This window comes from Odocoileus virginianus, chromosome 33 (assembly GCF_023699985.2).
Source record: "Odocoileus virginianus isolate 20LAN1187 ecotype Illinois chromosome 33, Ovbor_1.2, whole genome shotgun sequence".
Taxonomy (NCBI): domain Eukaryota; kingdom Metazoa; phylum Chordata; class Mammalia; order Artiodactyla; family Cervidae; genus Odocoileus; species Odocoileus virginianus.
The window spans coordinates 9,696,955-9,713,563 of NC_069706.1; the positions used below are offsets into that span (position 1 = coordinate 9,696,955).

The following is a 16,609-nucleotide window of genomic DNA, read 5'->3' on the forward strand; positions in this document are numbered from 1 at the left end:
TACCCAGGGCTCCGTGGCTGCTCCCCGCTCACCTGCCAGCTCTGCCTGCCGCCCCTGCTCTCAGCAAGGCCGCTGGCCTCGGCCCGCTGCCAGGAGAGGCCGAAGGGGTGAGCCAGGGCCAGGCGGGCGGCCAGCTTGCCCTTCCCCAGCCACAGAGAGGAGGACAGCGCCACCTGCGGAGGGGACAGGCTGAGCGGGAGGCCTCCTCCAGAGAGGCCCTCCCCACCACCCAGCGCACGTCACCGCCTTCATCAAGGTCAAGGGAGTGAGGGCTTCTGGCCCACCACTGGGGGAGGCCCTCTGGGAGCTTCAGCCCATTTTTCAGGGGAGTAAGTTGAGGCTTGGAGAGCAGCAGATAGGGACAAGAATATGATGGAGAGGGGACTGGGGGTTAGAGGCGTTTCATGGATTTGAATCCCAGCCCTGCCTTTCACTAGCTCCATTCCTGTCTGAGCTTCAGTTTCGTCTCTGAAACGGGGCTGGGGTGCCTGGCACGCAAGAGGCCGTCGCTATGCATCAGCCACTGGTCTTCCTGTTGTCATCCAGGTGGTGTTGGGACCCAGGCTCCCTGCTCCCCCCCAGTGCTCTTCCCGTGGTCCTTTGGGGACTAGGGCTCAGGCCGGTTGGCCCCATTAACGCTCCTCAGGCAGGGCAGGGCCCCGAGCATCCTGCTTAGGCCGCAAGCTGGGCTTCCCGGGTCCCCTTCCAGCCCGACGCCTACCTGGTCCTTGCCGTCCCAGCCCACGACCAGGTCATCCTGGTGACGGCGTGTCGAATGCTCGGAGGTCAGGCGGAAGCGGCAGTGCCGTGGCAGGGGGAGGGGCAGCGGGTGGGTGAGCTCCACTGGGCAGGGAGGGGCGTACAGGCAGGGGGCGTGCATCAGCTTGAGGCCAAGAGGGGGTAGGGGGCCACTCTGGGGCCACACACACACATAATCTGCGCAAAATTCAGAAGCTTTCCCCTCACTTGGTCCCCATGCCACTCAACAGTCCATCAGTGTCCCCATGAGAGCCCCATTTCAGGACTTCTGCAAGGAGGCCTTATATCTCCTCCATCAAGAGGTGGAATTTTGTTTCTCTGGCCCTGGAACCTGGGCTGGCCTCGTGATTGGCTTGTAGAATTTGGTGAAGTTGACACTGCAAAACCCCAGCTTTGGCCTTAAGTCCTCAACTCCGTCTGGCTCTCTAGAACCCCGGACCAGCCATTGTGAGAATAAGCCCAGGGTGACCTGCCGGACACTGACGCCACACAGAGGAGAACCTGGATGTTTCAGCAGAGACTGTCCCTGACCAGGAGACAGCCAACCAGCCCCCGAACAGGTAAGAAAGTGCAGCCGAAATCAGCAGCACCATGTAACCAACTTAGGGCCTGACCCTGACGCGTGAGTAAGACCAGAGAGCTGCCCACAGGCTCGTTAGCAGTGATAAATTCTTATTACTGTAAGTCACTGAATTTGGGGTCATTTGTTACACAGCAGTAGCTGATGGATACACCTTCCAATATCACTCTCGGGTCCCTCACACACATGGTTACCCTGGGCACTTTTACTGTTCCACACCCACCTGGTCACACACAGCTGCCCCATGCTCCCATTCCATCCTGGGGTACAACACAGCCCATCGCTGAGGCCTCACGGCCTCCTGGCCCTCGATTTTCTTCCTTCATCTCTGAAGCCTGAGCTTAGCTGCCCTGACCTCCGGCACCTGTCTGACTCCATCCCAAAAGGCCACCAACTGTTCCTGCCATCCTAGACCCCCCAGAGCAGGAGTCCACCTGAGACTCCACTGCAGACAAAGACCACCTCTGAGCCCTCTGGAAGGGGGCTGTCCCTACATGGACCCTGGGGAGCTGTGCCCAGAGACAGTGGCTCTAAGCTGGTTCTCAAGGCGGCACCTGGTTGCCAGTCCAGGGAGCACGGACCACACGCAGAGCCACAACCCCTCACTCCCTCTGGTTCCTGATCTGCTGGTTCCTGTGCCCAGCAACCACACAGCAGGGTCCACAGGCTGCTCGGCCCATCCACGGGCCCCCTGAGCATGCACACACTCACACACAGGCACACACAACATATACTGCCGTGGCAGGCTGAGGATCCTCTCATTCCCTCTGCCTTGCAGGGCACACATATGGCAACCCTGATCCCAGGGAAACCCCCTGGGCCACCCAGCAAGCCGTGCCCACCCCGGGCCAGGGTCTGCACTGCGTCTCCCGCTTGGCAGGCCAGCAGGTCAGCTTCTGCTCTGTGTACGCAGACCCCTCAAACACAAATTGACAGGCCGTGTGTCTGCACGGCCCCTTGGGGACGGGGCTGTTTCCTGGAGGGCCTCAGGGGGTCACGGGTGCCCTCTCAGGGGCCACACTCACCTCCCCTGCCAACCTGCATTCTGTCTGCCTCAGCCTGCAACCCCTTGGGGATGCTAGGGGTCACCACATCTTCCACGCCCTAACCTTGCCCTCCTGTCTTATCACACTCAGTATAAACCCCAACTCATTGTCAGGGGTTGAGACCCTGTGTGTCCTGGCTCCCCTAACCTCTCCCACCTCATCTCCGCCCCTCTGCTCATCCCGTCAATCCACTCCAGTCACACTGACCTTGCTGCTATCGCTTCAGCCACAAAGCCTGTTCCCACCCCAGGGCCTTTGCACCTGCTGTTCCTCCTCTTCTGCCCATGATGACCTCCCCAGAGCTTCACCTTCTCGTCACTCAGTGCTCAGCTTGAAAGTCACCTCCTGAGACAAGCCTTTCCAGATCACCCACCTGGAGGAGCGCCACCCACCCCCCCAACCCCAAAGCAAACCCTGCTTGTTTTCATAGGCATTCTCACTCCTGGAGACACTCTGATGTTATCTTGTTCGGTGTGAACCTCCCTGAGATCTGGGTCCCGGGCCATCCTGCTTCCCAATGGACCCCCAGTGCCTGGAACAGTGCCTGGGATAAGCAAGCACTCAGTGACGATGCTCTGAGTGAATGGGTGGATGCGTGGCCCCTGGGAGACTCACCTTGCAGACCAAGGGTCCCGGCAGGCTTGAGGAGGGGCCAGGAGAGGCTCCCATTGAGGCTCCCCTTGAGGGCCAGGCCCCGCCCATCCCACAGCACCATGTGCTGCAGGACCCAGGTGTCATGGGCTCGCTCGTATGAGGTCTGAAGGACCAGCTCCCCAGGAAGGGCATGGAACTGAAAAAACAAAAGATGGAGCTGGGTCGCTGGGGAGCCCAGCCCGTGTTCCTGCTTAGGGTAGCAAAGGAGAGAAACTTTCAGAAGAGGAGAGACAAGAAACAACGCTCTAATTGTTTACTGGACTGGTAGATACCATAACAGAGTCCAGCAAAGGGGTGGAAGGGCTGTGACAAACCAGAGACTGATGCCCCCCGTAAAGAGGACAGCTGCCTCTCAGCTCCACTTCCAAGCTGTGTGGCCTTGGGCCAGTTTCCCAACCTCTCTGAACCTCAGTTTCTGCATCTATAAACTGGGGTAAGAATAACAAGGCTGACTTCAGTGAGACAAGGGGAGTGATGTGCTCAGCCCAGGACTGGACCTGTGGATGGTGCCACGAGGGGCTGCTGTGGCTGGTAGAAGGCTTTCTCAAACATTTAATGAGCTGGTGTGATGTCTCTGACCCAAGGCTGGGGTTTGGGGAACCCCCAAGATAACCAAGACTGTACCTGGCCCTTCAGGGAATCCAGGCTGGTGGGGAGATAGTCACAGAGTCAGAAAATGGTGGGGCAAGGTGACAAGAGAAGCCATGGAAGATATTCAAGGGGGGAAGGAACACAGAGAAAGAGGCTGCTGGATAAAACAGGGAAGGGCATTCTAGGCAGAAGGAACAGCCTGTGCAAAGGCTCAGCAAGGGGCACTCTCTCTGCTGTTGGGTGCCACAGGAGGATGGCAGAGGAGACTTTCAGGGGGAGGAAGGGCGTTTACTCTTAAATGTCTCTAAAGCCCATCACCACTGCCCCCATCTCGGTCCAAGACACCATCATTCTTAAGACCCTGCTCACAGCTTACTCACTGGTGACTCTGCTGCCCCCTGTAGGTCACTCACTATGCAGCAGCCAGAGGAGTCTGAAAGTACCCTTTGGATCAGGTCCTCAAATGCCTCCAATTTCAGAGAGGATACAATCCCAACTCCTCTCTGTGGCCTGACTCACCCTACATAATTAGATTCCCACTCCTGCCTACTATTTCCCCCTCACCCATTCTGCTCCAGCACAGTGGCCATTCCTCAAACGTGCCAGTCATTCCTGCCCCAGGCCCTTTGCACGTCTTGTTCCCTCTGCCTGGAATGCCCTGTCACCAGGTTTCCAAGTGGTTGGTATCTGCTTGTCATCCCAGGCTAGCTCCCATTGTCACCTCCTTAGGGGGGCCTTCGCTGGCCACCTAAATAGCTCCCCAGTCATTCCCGCTCATTTCACCCCATACTGCAGGCAGTTTCTTTACCATCTGAGTCACCAGGGAAGCCCTTTTCTATAGTAGGCATCATCATCTGGTATATTTTCTAATTTGACTTTCTTTTTGTTGTTGGTCAGCCTCCCCACTTTTGGTTGTTGCTTAGTCACCAAGTTGTTCCTGACCCCATGGACTATAGTCCACCAGGCTCCTCTGTCCATGAGATTTTTCAGGCAAGAATACTGGAGTGGGTTGCCATTTCCTTCTTCAGGGGATCTCCCTGACACGTCTCCTGCCCACATCTCTGATGCATTGCAGGCACAGTCTCCCCACTAGACTACATTCGATGAGAGGAAGGACTCATCAGTCTGCTCTAAGCAACATCCCCAGCTTCTGGAACAGTGTCTGGCCTGGTACCTAGTAGATGCTCAGTAAATAACATGAAAGGGAGGGAGGGAAGGAGGGAGGGAGGGAGGGAGGGGGGAGGGAAGAAGGGACATTGAGACCAGCTGAGAATCCGTTCCAGCAAATTTTGCCCACATCACAGCCCTGCCTGCAGTGGATCCTCCCAGGAAACAGGACAACTCCTCGTTTCTCAAAGGGCTGCCCCAGGAACATCCCTCCGTACCTCCGCCATCAAGCCTGCCCTGGCCTCCTCCACGCACCTGGGGGAAGGTCTGCTCCAGCTTGATGATGTTGGTAAGGCTGTTCTTAGCAGCTGTGAGCCCGGCGTCCATGTGGAAGTGATGCTCCTCCACCATCAACACAAATGTGCCCTCGGCTCCACCCTCGGAGTATCGTAGCTGGGTCAGAAGAAAAGCAAGGCAGATTTCCTCACCCAAGTCTCTGACAGAACATTCAGGAAGGTGCTGGAAGTAGGCTCGGCATCCCAAAACCCCCAGACTTAAAGACCTACAGCTCCCTGGGTGAGATGCATTGTGATGATGTGAGGTCCAGGAAAGATCCCCTGGAGGAGGGCATGGCAACCCACTCCAGTATTCTTGCCTGGAGAATCCCATGGACAGAGGAGCCTGGCAGGCTGCAGTCCATGGGGTCGCAAAGAGTCAGACAGGACTGAAGTGACTTAGCATGCATGAGGGTCCTAAGCTCAGGTAAGACCACCAGGTGTGGCCAGGACAACAATCTCTGCATGCCCTTCATGCTCAAACACTGACTTGCAGATGGCTACCAGCCTGCAGCAGGCAGGCATTCTAATTATCATTGTAAATGGGAGGGGGCAGTCTAGAGCAGAGGACAACACACAAACAGTGCATCAGACTGGGACTCAGCTCTGGCTCTTCCAAGCATGCGGTGAATGACCTCTAGCTAGTTCCATAACCCCTAGGACTTCACTCTCTAACCAGATAAACTGGGATGGCGAAACCTACTTTATTAATGTGCTGACATGAAAACTATATGAAATCATGTGCTATTTCCAGGCTGGTTGAAGAGCAGAATCACTCAGGGCACATGCTAAAAATATAGACTCTGGGCCCCCACCTAAGACCTGTAAAAACAGCTTCTAGAAACTGGGTCAATTCACCCTAGATAACATACATGTTTAAAAAAAAAAAAAAAGAACTAGGGTGAAACAGATCACCAGCCCAGGTTGGGTGCATGAGACAAGTGCTCAGGCCTGGTGCACTGGGAAGGCCCAGAGGGATCGGGTGGAGAGGGAGGTGGGAGGGGGGACCGGGATGGGGAATACATGTAAATCCATGGCTAATTCATTTCAATGTATGACAAAAACTACTGCAATGATGTAAAGTAATTAGCCTCCAACTAATAAAAATAAAAAAATTTTTTTTAAAAATTAAAAAAAAAAAAGAATGAGGTAGCTTCTCTAGGCACTGACATAGAAAGATAATTATAATATACTGGGAACTAAAAACACAGGAACAATGTTTCTTATGGGCCACCTTTTGAAAAAAGATTTTAAAAATATTTTTATTCTATATATCAATTTACATATTGTTCTGATTAATTTTTCCTGCTATATATATGTTTAAGAATGCAAAAAAGTCTATAAATGACACTAAACCCCACCTCTGCAGAGGGTACTTGGAGGGTAGACTTTATATACTTTGTTACATAACATTTTTTAAACTAAGAAGCATGTTCTACATTTTGCAATTGTTAAGTAAAAAATTAACTTAATAAAACTAATAAAACTAATTTTACATTTAATTAAAATAAAAAAGAAACTGGGTCCAGAATTGATATTTTTAAGAGCTTTCCAGAAACATCAATAGTTTAGTGACTCCCCTGTCAAAAACGTCCAACCTGAATCACACCTTACACAAGCTATCTGACAAATCCAAACAGAGGATTTTTGCAAAACAATTGCTTGGACACTACAAAATCGTCCATGTGGAAGTTCTTTTTCTTTTTTAAATTTAACTATAGTTGATTTACAATACTGTGTTAATTTCAGGTATACGGCTTCAGATTCTTTTCCATTATAGGCTATTATAAGATATTGATTACAGTTCCCTATGCTGTACAGTAAATCCTTGTTGTTCAAGGAGTTCTTTAAGGTGGTTAATGATATGAAATGTTTAGGGGGAAGTATATCAGTATCAGCAACTTACTTTGAAATGCATTAAAAATTAAGGGTGGAGAGCTGTGTGATAAAGTAGAGGGAAATATGAATGAAAAAATCTAGGTGACAGGTATGAGGGTGTTCGCTAGGAAGCTGTTTGAATCTTTCGGTGTCTGAAAAATATAATAATAAAATGTTAGAGGAAAGAAAGGCAGGTGGTAGGAAGAGAATCGCTAGATCAGGGTCAGTCTTTGGGCCAAATTCAGCCCACTGTCTGCTTTGTAAATGAAGTTTTATTGGAACACAGCCAAGCCCATTTATTTACATATCGTCTATGGCTGTTTTTTTGTTATCATGGCAAAATTGGATGGTGGCAACAGAGAGGGTATTGGGTATAAAGGCTAAAATATTTATTACCTGGCCCTTTACAGTAAAAGCTTGCAGACCTCTGTCCTAGGTATTAAGAAACTAAAGAGACATGACAACTGAATGCCCTGGGTGATCTTGAACTGCATCCCAGATTTAAAACAAACAAAACAGCTCAGAAGGACCTTATTGTGAAAGAAGAATTACTGCATAACTGGGAAATTTTATGATGAGCTGTACATTCAACAACGATATTATGTCACAAGTTAAATTTCCTGAATTTGGTAATTCTACTCTGTTATACAAGAAAATACCCTTATTATAGGAAACACCAGCTGCAGTATTTAGGAGTAATGAGATGCCTCCAAAAACAGCTCAATATTACTCACAATACAAAAATATGTGTGTGAATATATAAAAGTATATAACATATATAAGTATAAATAGAAAGACATGGCAAGATATTAAGACTTGGTGATATAAGATAAGTACCAGGGATGTTTGTACAGTGAGAGGACTACTGTTAACCCTGCTGGATGGTATATCTGAGAGCTGTTAAGAATGGTACAAGTGAACCTATTCACAAAACACAGTCACAGATGCAAAAAACAAACACGGTTACCAAGGGGAAGGAGGGATAAGTTGGGAGGTTGGGGCAGACATACAGGCGCTACCAGAGATGAAATAGGGAGCTAGTAAGAACCTACTGTATAGCGCAGGGAACTCTACTGGACACTATCTAGTGATCTTATACAGGAATAAACTCTAAAACAGAGTGCATATATGTATATGTATAACTGATCCACTTTGCGGCACAGCCGAAACTAACACAATGTGTAAATGAACTATATTCCAATAAAGCCAATTTTAAAAAAGAGACTAAAGAGATCCTAACAGTTGTCATCACAAGATTTTTTTTTCCTTTTCTTTTTCTGTATCTGAGAAAACAGATTTAACTAACTCATTACAGTCATTTCACAGTAGACGCAAGTCGGATTAATGTGCTGTACGCACTAACAGGGCTGTGTGTCAATTACATCTCAGTAAAACTGGGGGAAAAGCCAGTTGGCAAATGGTCACTGCCCTACAGTACCTTTCCTATAGGTTGGAAATTATGCAAAACAAAGACTTGGGGAAAACTAAGAGGCTTCCTGAGTGATGGTGAGTCTAGTCTGCAGGGCTCTGAGATCGTGTGTGATGCGCTGGTACACACCCTGGCACACAGTAGGTGCTCTATAAACAAAGCCAGCCTGGGCCAAAGCAGGAAGGGAGGTGGGGGTGCTTTTTACAAAGCTGGGTGGCTGGTAGGATAAGGTGTGTGCACTCACTCATTCCCTCATCCTGTCATTCATTCATTCATTCATTCCCTCACTGTCTCTCACTAAGCACCTCCTGTGTGCTGGGCCCTAGGCCAGGTACTGGGCGCCTTCCAGGCAGGAGCAGAGAGAGACAATGGCAGCACCAAGGGAAGGGGAATCGTGGATCTCACTGGCCCTCCCGTTCACGCCGGCACCCCCAGACCCTACACACAGAGCAGATGCCTGAGTGAGAGAGATCCCGGGGTTCCAGGTGAACACGGGGCTTGCAGACACAGGGCAGGAAGCCATGCAGAGGCCGTGGGAAAGGCCGACAGGGCACTGGGAGGTGAGGCTGGCCCAGCTCAAAGGCTGCGTCATCTGATCCAGCGCCCGGGAGCGTGCCAAGCTGGGGAGAGGTGGCGCCAGGCACTGGTGGGCAAGACTCCCCTGGCTCCTGGGGGTCTCATGGGCCCTGCTGGGGGCTGCAGGGCCGGCCTGGGAATGTAAACCCGGGCCTGTTTAGGAAACCTGGAGCCAGGGGTTTCCGAGGGCGGCCCAGCGGGGGCCTGCTGCAGGCTGGGGGACGCATGTGATGTGTTAACACACACGGGCCCCCACCCCGCCTCAGGCAGGGCATCTGGAACCAGTTAGGGGCTCAGGGGTGGCCGGGACACGGTTACCTTGGCTGAGGCGGAGGCTCTGCTGGGGCAGCGGCCGAGGAGGACAGGGAGGTGATGCCGGCCGGAGAGCCGCAGCTCTTTGCTGGAAGCAAAGAAGGCGTGAGAGGCTTGGCGTGAGGGCGCCCCGTGCAGGCCAGGTCGGGACCAAGCCAACCACCCCAGCAGAGGGCTGGAGACCCAGAAACATGGGAGCAACCCAATGAAGGGCTATTAACATGCCCGGAGGCCTAATGGCCGTGGGGTGCAATGGTCAGGGCTGCAGCAACCCGCGGGTGCATTCCAGCTTGGCCTCCGCCTGGTCCTGGCACAGTGGGCAAATGCCTCCGTTTCCCCTCCAGCACAGGGGCTAGGTGGTACTCAGCGGCATGTCTTCTGTGGACCCAGCCATGGGCCCCCCTCGCTTTGGATACAGAGCTTTAAACACGGCCCGCTCCTGCAGCCCTGGGCTCACAGCACCCCTCCTTCGCCTCCTCAGGCCAGGCACCCACTGACACCGCAGGCCACACCACTCATCATTGTGGGCTCACTTGAGCATTACGGGAGGTCTGGCAGTAGCTGTGGCCCCCGCCAGCGAGGAGTCGGTAGACCCCCCCGCCTGGCTATAATAACCGGACCTTTCCCCAGACACTGCCCAACACCCCCCCCCCTGGGGGAGAACCACTGATCTATATCATTAACAGCGGCTTCCTCATCACCCTCCATCACCTGGAGCCTGGTGACCCACCTGACTTCATCTGAGTGTTAAGAACCCTGACCTCAGAACCAGGCGCCGCAGGAGGTTCCCAGACTGAAGAGCCATCCTAGTTACTATTCGAGGCCTGAGACGCATTTAGCTTGGGAGAGTAAGAACTCCTCGTTCGTGTCTCAAGCCCCAGAGGTCAAAGATGTTTTATTAGCTGTGTGACCTCGGGCAAGTCACTTGGCCTCTCTGAGCCTCCCTTGCCACCTCTGTGCAGTGGGGCTGTGGGTCGGGTGCTCAGCGGAGGCCTCTCCTTCACCCATTCCTCTCCCCTCAGGGCCTCCAGAGTGTGGCAAAGTTCTCACCTGAGTGCCTGGCTGTGGCCGTGGACGTTGAGGACCAGGCTGGTTTGAGAATCGCACGTCAGCTGCAGGGAAGAATGCATCTCTTCCTTTTCCCAGAGCTCACGGAACATGAGCTGAAGAGGGAAGAGGACGGGGTGAGGTGGGGTGTGGGGGATAGGCTAGGAGTGGGGGACCTGAGGACCGTCACATCCCTGTCTGCCCACCAGCCTGGCAGGGCATATGCCCATCTGCCCCGGCCCCATCTGCCCACCCTTGGATGGTGAGGACCCCTGGGCAGGCCTGGGCCGGCTCCCTCGCTGCAGCCCAGGTTGCCAGACAAGGGTCTGCAACGTCCACCTGTACCCCAGACATCGGCAAAGAGCCGGCATCCTACAGACCTCCCCACCACCCAGGCTGAGGGCAGGGAAAGAGGATTCAGATGAAGTGCTGCTCAGCTGTGGGTCACGGTGACTCAGACCCTCTGCGGGAAGAGTGACATTCTGGGCCCCTAGGCTCCGGGAACTACTGCTCCACCCATGGCAGTGGGGAGTGAGGGGCAGGGGGATTGCCAGATAGCCCAAAACAGCAGGCTGGAAAAGAGACTTGGATGTACGTTCTCCGTGGCTCGTGAGGGCCCCACTAAGCAAGTTGAGACCACACCAAGTGACAATGGCCCGCTGCATGGGGACTCAGCACAGTTCCTGACTTGAAGGGTGTGGGGGTGCTTCTCAGGGAAGGACCCGGTACCAAGGCTGAGTCCCTGTTTTGATGCCTTCTTGCTGCATGACCTCGGGCAGGTCACTGAGGGACGGAACTGTGACCCGAGGATGCTGCTGACTATAGCGGCCAGCGTCATCAGCACCACCAGAGCAGCAAAGGCTTCTGAAGCTTCCACTCCAGACACACACCATCCCAGGGGCATTACTGGTACTGACTCACTCCATGCTCAAAACCCTCACATTAACAGGACAGGCATGATCCCCATTTCACAGAGGGGCAGGCTGAGGGCACAGGGAGGCTAGGGAATCTGCCCAAGGACAGCCAGCCAGCAAACGGCAGAGCTGGGGCTGGCCTCCAGAGATGGAGATGTATGACAACTCTGCTGCTCTGCGTCTTACTGGGGTGTTAGGAGATGAGCCGCTGCATATAGGATCCTCAGAACAGTGCCAAGCATGCAGTAGGCGCTGCACAAATGCAATGCACGCTGGGCTTTGATTCTGATTAAAAGGTAGAAGGGTGGGAAGGACACAGGACCAGGAGCTGGAACACAGGTGCAGGGGCCCGTCCACACCAGCCCCACGGCGGGAAGCACAGAGGCCGCTGGTTACAACTATTATCATTATTAATAAAGCCTTTGCAAACTGTAAAGTGCTGGACAGGCACAAGGCAAGACCATTCGCATCAACTGTGCACACAGTGGTCCTCTGCCCCTGGGAATAGGATGGGAGTTGACAGAATTAGCAGGGGAATCTGCCCCTGCCTGGGCTGGCCACCCATGCCTCACCTGGCTGGCAAAGGGCAGGCCCAGCCTCCGAAGAAGAGGTGCCGTGTGGCTGACATTCACCACCAGCTCTAGGGGGCCATTCACTGGCCGGGCCACCAGGGCTGCCGCGTCCATGCTGATCCCACCGTCCCCACCTTGGAGGACCACACAGGCCTGCGTCTGGGTCTCTAGAGACAGAGAATGGCAAAGGCTGCTGGGAACTGGGCTTCATTTCCCTTTCCAGTTTAGGGTCGCACCCTGCGGAGACCAGTGAGACTGACCTGGGCGAGCCTTTCACCTCTGAGTCCCTGTGACAGCATCTGTCATGAGGCTTCCCCCAGTCTTGGCCTGGCCAGCTCCTCTCACTGGAGTCACTGCTGCTATGACACCTCCTCCGAGCAGCCTCCCCTGATTGCCCCTCTAAAGTACCTCCCAGCCCGTCCTGCTTCCTCCCTCGCCAGAAGGTCAGCTCCATGAGGGCAAGATCTTTAGTATATTTCCTTCCCTGCTGTGACTCCAGCACTTAGTACTGCCCCAGACACATCACAAGTGCCCAGAACCTGAGGGAGTGAACAAACTGATGATGCTTTTCTCCAGGGTTAATACAATATCAAATCAATATCAAATGATATTGACCTGCAGCTTGCCTGGACCAGGTAGAAGGGTCTGCACCCTCCCCCAGCATGTGCAGGCATCTCTTTGAGTCTCCTGCCTCCAATCTAGGCCACAACTCAGCTCAGCAGACAAAAGAAACCCCTCCACGAAAGGAGATTCTGGGATCTCGCTCAGCCCCATCACCTGGGAGGCTCTCCTTGGCAGGCAAGGACAAGCTGGCAACTCTGAGCCTTAATTTTCTCACCTACAGGGTGGGCATAGGCTACCCACCTCGAGAGACATCGCCAAGATTAACCAAGATAACACATGTGCGTGCTGGGCACATAGCACGTCTCATGGTCTGTCTCCTTCCTTCACAGTGCAGCGTTCAACCACGTGCACCTACCCTGTGTGGGGCATGAGTGGGGAGGGGACACACTCAGCCCCCTTGCCCAGGGAGGTTCCCGATTGTGGGGACATCAAGAATGTTGACACCAGGCAGAACATGCCCCCTGAGAGACTGGCACAGCGGTGGGGGAGGTGAGAGGCCACCGTGGCTGAAGGCTAGCACACCAGGCCTCCTGGCCCCGGGAACTGGGGCCATACGGAATCATTCCTGGGACACCTGTCCCATCACTAGCCCACCACATCCCCGACAAACCCTCCCTCAGAGCAGTCTGTGAGGTCAGCTCACACTAAGTCAGTCCCCTGTCTGATCCAGGCGCCTGCTCACCCTGCAGGAGGCTGAGAACCAAGGATGGAAGAGTTCGAGGCCAGAAGAGGACCAACCAGGAGACTCGGGGCCACCCAGGGATCATGATCTCTGCCATCTACACGGGGTCGGGGGGGATCAGAGGGTGGCTCTGGAGTCATGCTGCCTGGATTCATCATGAGCCAGCTGTGTGGTATGGGACAAGTGACTCAACCTCTCTGCAGAACGGGGATGGTGTTACTCACCACTCCCTCATACCCGTTCACTCAACAGATGATTAACTGAGCACTTACTATCTGCCACTCTGCAAACAAAGAGTGGAGTGTGGGGTGGATGGAATGTGGGAAGTGAGAAATAAGAATATTTAAGAAGTGAGTTACACAGCTTGTTAGAATGACAAAGTCTGGGAGAGAGGTGGGGAGCTGGAGGGAGGTGGGGGTGCAAATAAATAGGGGGAGGGGAAGGCCTCAATGAGGAGATGATATTTGAGAAGTAGGTGGTGAGGGACTGTCTCCTTGTTTCTCCCACAAGAAGTCATGTGAGGAAGAGCATTCCAGGCAGAGGGAACAGAATGTGCAAAGGTCCTGAGGCAGGAGTAAGCCTCATGTGTTGGAAGAATATCAAGGAGTGGAATGAGCAGGGGTCAGGAGAGAAGTCAGAGGGTCTGGATCCTCAGGACCCAGAGGCCCCACTGGGGGCTTCAAGCTTCCTTTGGTGTGAATGAGGTTGTTGAGCAGACTCACTGAGTTCCTATGTACTGAGAGCTTGCCTCAGGGATTATACATGCAGTAATCACTCAATCAAGGCCAACTCTTGGGACTTCCCTGGTGGCCCAGGGGCTAAGACTCCACAATCCCAATGCAGGGAGCCTGGGTTTGATCCCTGGTCAGGGAACTAGATCCCACATGCTGCAACTAAGAGCTTGCGTGCTGCAACCAAAGATTCCATGTGCCACAGCTAAGACCCAGCACAACTAAATAAATAAATAAAAATAAAATTCCTCATTAAAAAAAACCAAACCAAACAGTAACAAAAACACTGACTCTTATTACTGTTACCTTCCCTTCCTCCTCCAATATGGTTTAAACTATTTCCCCTTAAAAATTATGCTTGAAGTCCTAACTCCCAGGACCTGTGGATGCGCCCTTATTTGGAAATATGAGTGGTGGCTCAGTTGGTAAAGAATCCACCTGCAATGCAGGAGACCTGGGTTCAGTTCCTGGGTTGGGAAGATCCCCTGGAGAAGAAAGTGGCAACCCATTCTACTCATCTTGCCTGGAGAATCCCATGGACAGAGGAGCCTGGTGGGATACAGTCCATGGAGTTGCAAGAGTCGGACAGGACTTAACAACTAAACCACAAAGCAAGCCAAGGTGAGGCGCTGAGCTGGGATGGACCCTAATCCAATGGCTAGCATCCTTACAGAAAGAAAAGAAGAGGCAGAGACTGGGGGGCAGAGACCAGGGTTATACAGCCATAAATGCAAGAATGCCTGGGGCTACCGGGAGCTGGCAGAGGCAAGTAAAGGTTGAATCCTAAAGACTCAGGAGGGAGCATGGCCCTGATCACACCTGGTTTCTGACTTCCAGGCTTTAGAAGTTGAGAGATTAAATTTCTGTTGTTTTAAGCCACCCAGTTTATGGTATGTTGCCTTGGCCGCCCTGGGAAATGAATACACGCTCCTTTAAGAGTCAGGTTCCAAGGCCAAGGGCATCCTGGTTAGTCCTGGAACTCAGGGTCACGCCGGGCCTGAGGCTGGAGGGCAGTTGTCTGTGTAGGGGGGCTGACTCCCGACCCCGGGCAGGGTCCGGCCGCCTTACTCTGCCTCTGCAGCTCGGCGCCAAGGCGGGCCTCTCCCGGGAACCCCGCCTGCCGCAGGGCCCAGCTGTTGTGTTCACTCCAACCAGAGAACTCCAGGCGCCCATTGCGGTGATGGCAGCTCACGGAGTAGTTCAGAGACGTGGACCCTGCCGAGATGCGTCCTGAATTCTCAAAGCCAGTGCCGCTGCTGTCAACGTCCGCGGAGACCTGGAACAACACCCAGGAGATGCCGGACCACCCCGAGCAGAGAGAGCCAGCCTGGCCCAGCTAGGACCAGCTCCCACAGACCCCGGGGTCTTGTACCGTCCACACCACTGGGGTGGGAAGAACCAGGGCCCTGAGAGAGCAGGATGGGTTACACTTGGCAAACTTCACACGTGCTGTTTGGCATTATAGGGCAGGGAGGTGCCTGCTGAGGAGTGATTGCTCGTGGGTAACAGGGTTCCCATCTGGGGAAATGAAAATGCTCTGAATTAAGAGAGTAGCTAAACAAATTTATCAGTGTACTAAATACCTAAACTGTACAGTTTAAAATAGCTCAGGGGACTTCCCTCAAAGTCCAACGGTTAAGAATTTGCCTTCCAATGCAAAGGGTGAGGATTTGATCCCTGGCCAGGGAACTAAGATCCCCATGGCCAAAAAAAACAAAACATAAAACAGAAGCAATATTGTAAGAAATCCAATAAAGACTTTAGAAAATGGTCCACGTAAAAATATCTTTAAACAAAATAAAACAGTTCAAATGGTAAAGACTTATTTCACCACAATAAAAGTTAATAAATTTTTTAAAAAAAAACCTTTTTTTTTGAAAGTTAAAAATATACAACTTGGAAGACTTTAGACAGGGTGTGAGCTCTCTAGGTCCCCTTACAGCCCACCAGATACACTGGAGTTCTCCACGGGGCCCCAAAGGCTTTGAGTTTGCAAGCACCCCACCATGTGCCGTGAGTTAATCACTGAAGCCAGAACAGCATATGAGCCATGGCGGGCAGAACACAAGTGCGTGTCAGCAGATGGCGAGCAGATCCCTGCTTTAAGTCACCCGCTCTACAAAGCGGGAGGAGTCACTCCATCATTCAGCCATGCTGACTGAACACCTACCACTGGCTGGGTCCTGTTAAAGCTTAGGAGGCTGCCACACGTGAGACAGACAGACATGTCTGAACTTGTACATTACCACGTGGAGCTTAGAGACCAGAAGTGGGAGTCAGATCGGGACAACACCGAAGGCATCATGTGTCGGATGATGGAAAGTCGATGGAAAACAGAAAGCTGGGGAGAGGCTAGGAAGGGCACGGCACGGTAAAGCTGCAGCTACAGCGGTCTCTGGTCCCAGTTCCGGCTGACATTTGGTCTTCAACCCCAGTTCCTGGCACAGAGCCCATACAGTCTTGTAGACTGAGTGATGGGGTGACAGGAGAATACGACATGGAGCTCATAGGTCCCTGGGATTTCCTGGGTGATAGGAGAGTCTTTGTTCTAATGAGGTGATGCTAAAGCTAAATCCCTGCTTTAAGTCACCAGCTCTATAAAGCAATGGAGGGGGCTCTAGAGCGCAAGAATGTATAACAGTCCTGAGGGCACGGCTGGGTGAAGGAAATGAATACTGAAAGTGAAAAGTGAAGGGAAAGTCGCTCAGTCGTGTCCGACCCTTTGCGACCCCATGGACTGTAGCCCCCCAGGCTCCTCTGTCCATGGGATTC

The 16,609-nt window shown here is 52.9% G+C and overlaps 1 protein-coding gene across 1 annotated transcript in view; it reads right to left on the minus strand.

Annotated features, from left to right (window-relative positions):
- Positions 1 to 16,609, minus strand: part of LOC110129295 (uncharacterized) — a 153,298-nt gene that overhangs the window by 30,238 nt on the left and 106,451 nt on the right. The window contains exons 45-52 of the mRNA XM_070461127.1: positions 14,906 to 15,113; positions 11,801 to 11,967; positions 10,318 to 10,430; positions 9,274 to 9,355; positions 5,053 to 5,190; positions 3,001 to 3,175; positions 722 to 843; positions 33 to 173 (exon numbers count right to left, since the gene is read on the minus strand). Of these exons, the coding sequence (XP_070317228.1) occupies positions 33 to 173; positions 722 to 843; positions 3,001 to 3,175; positions 5,053 to 5,190; positions 9,274 to 9,355; positions 10,318 to 10,430; positions 11,801 to 11,967; positions 14,906 to 15,113 (1,146 nt within the window). The remainder of the gene's footprint in view (positions 1 to 32; positions 174 to 721; positions 844 to 3,000; positions 3,176 to 5,052; positions 5,191 to 9,273; positions 9,356 to 10,317; positions 10,431 to 11,800; positions 11,968 to 14,905; positions 15,114 to 16,609) is intronic.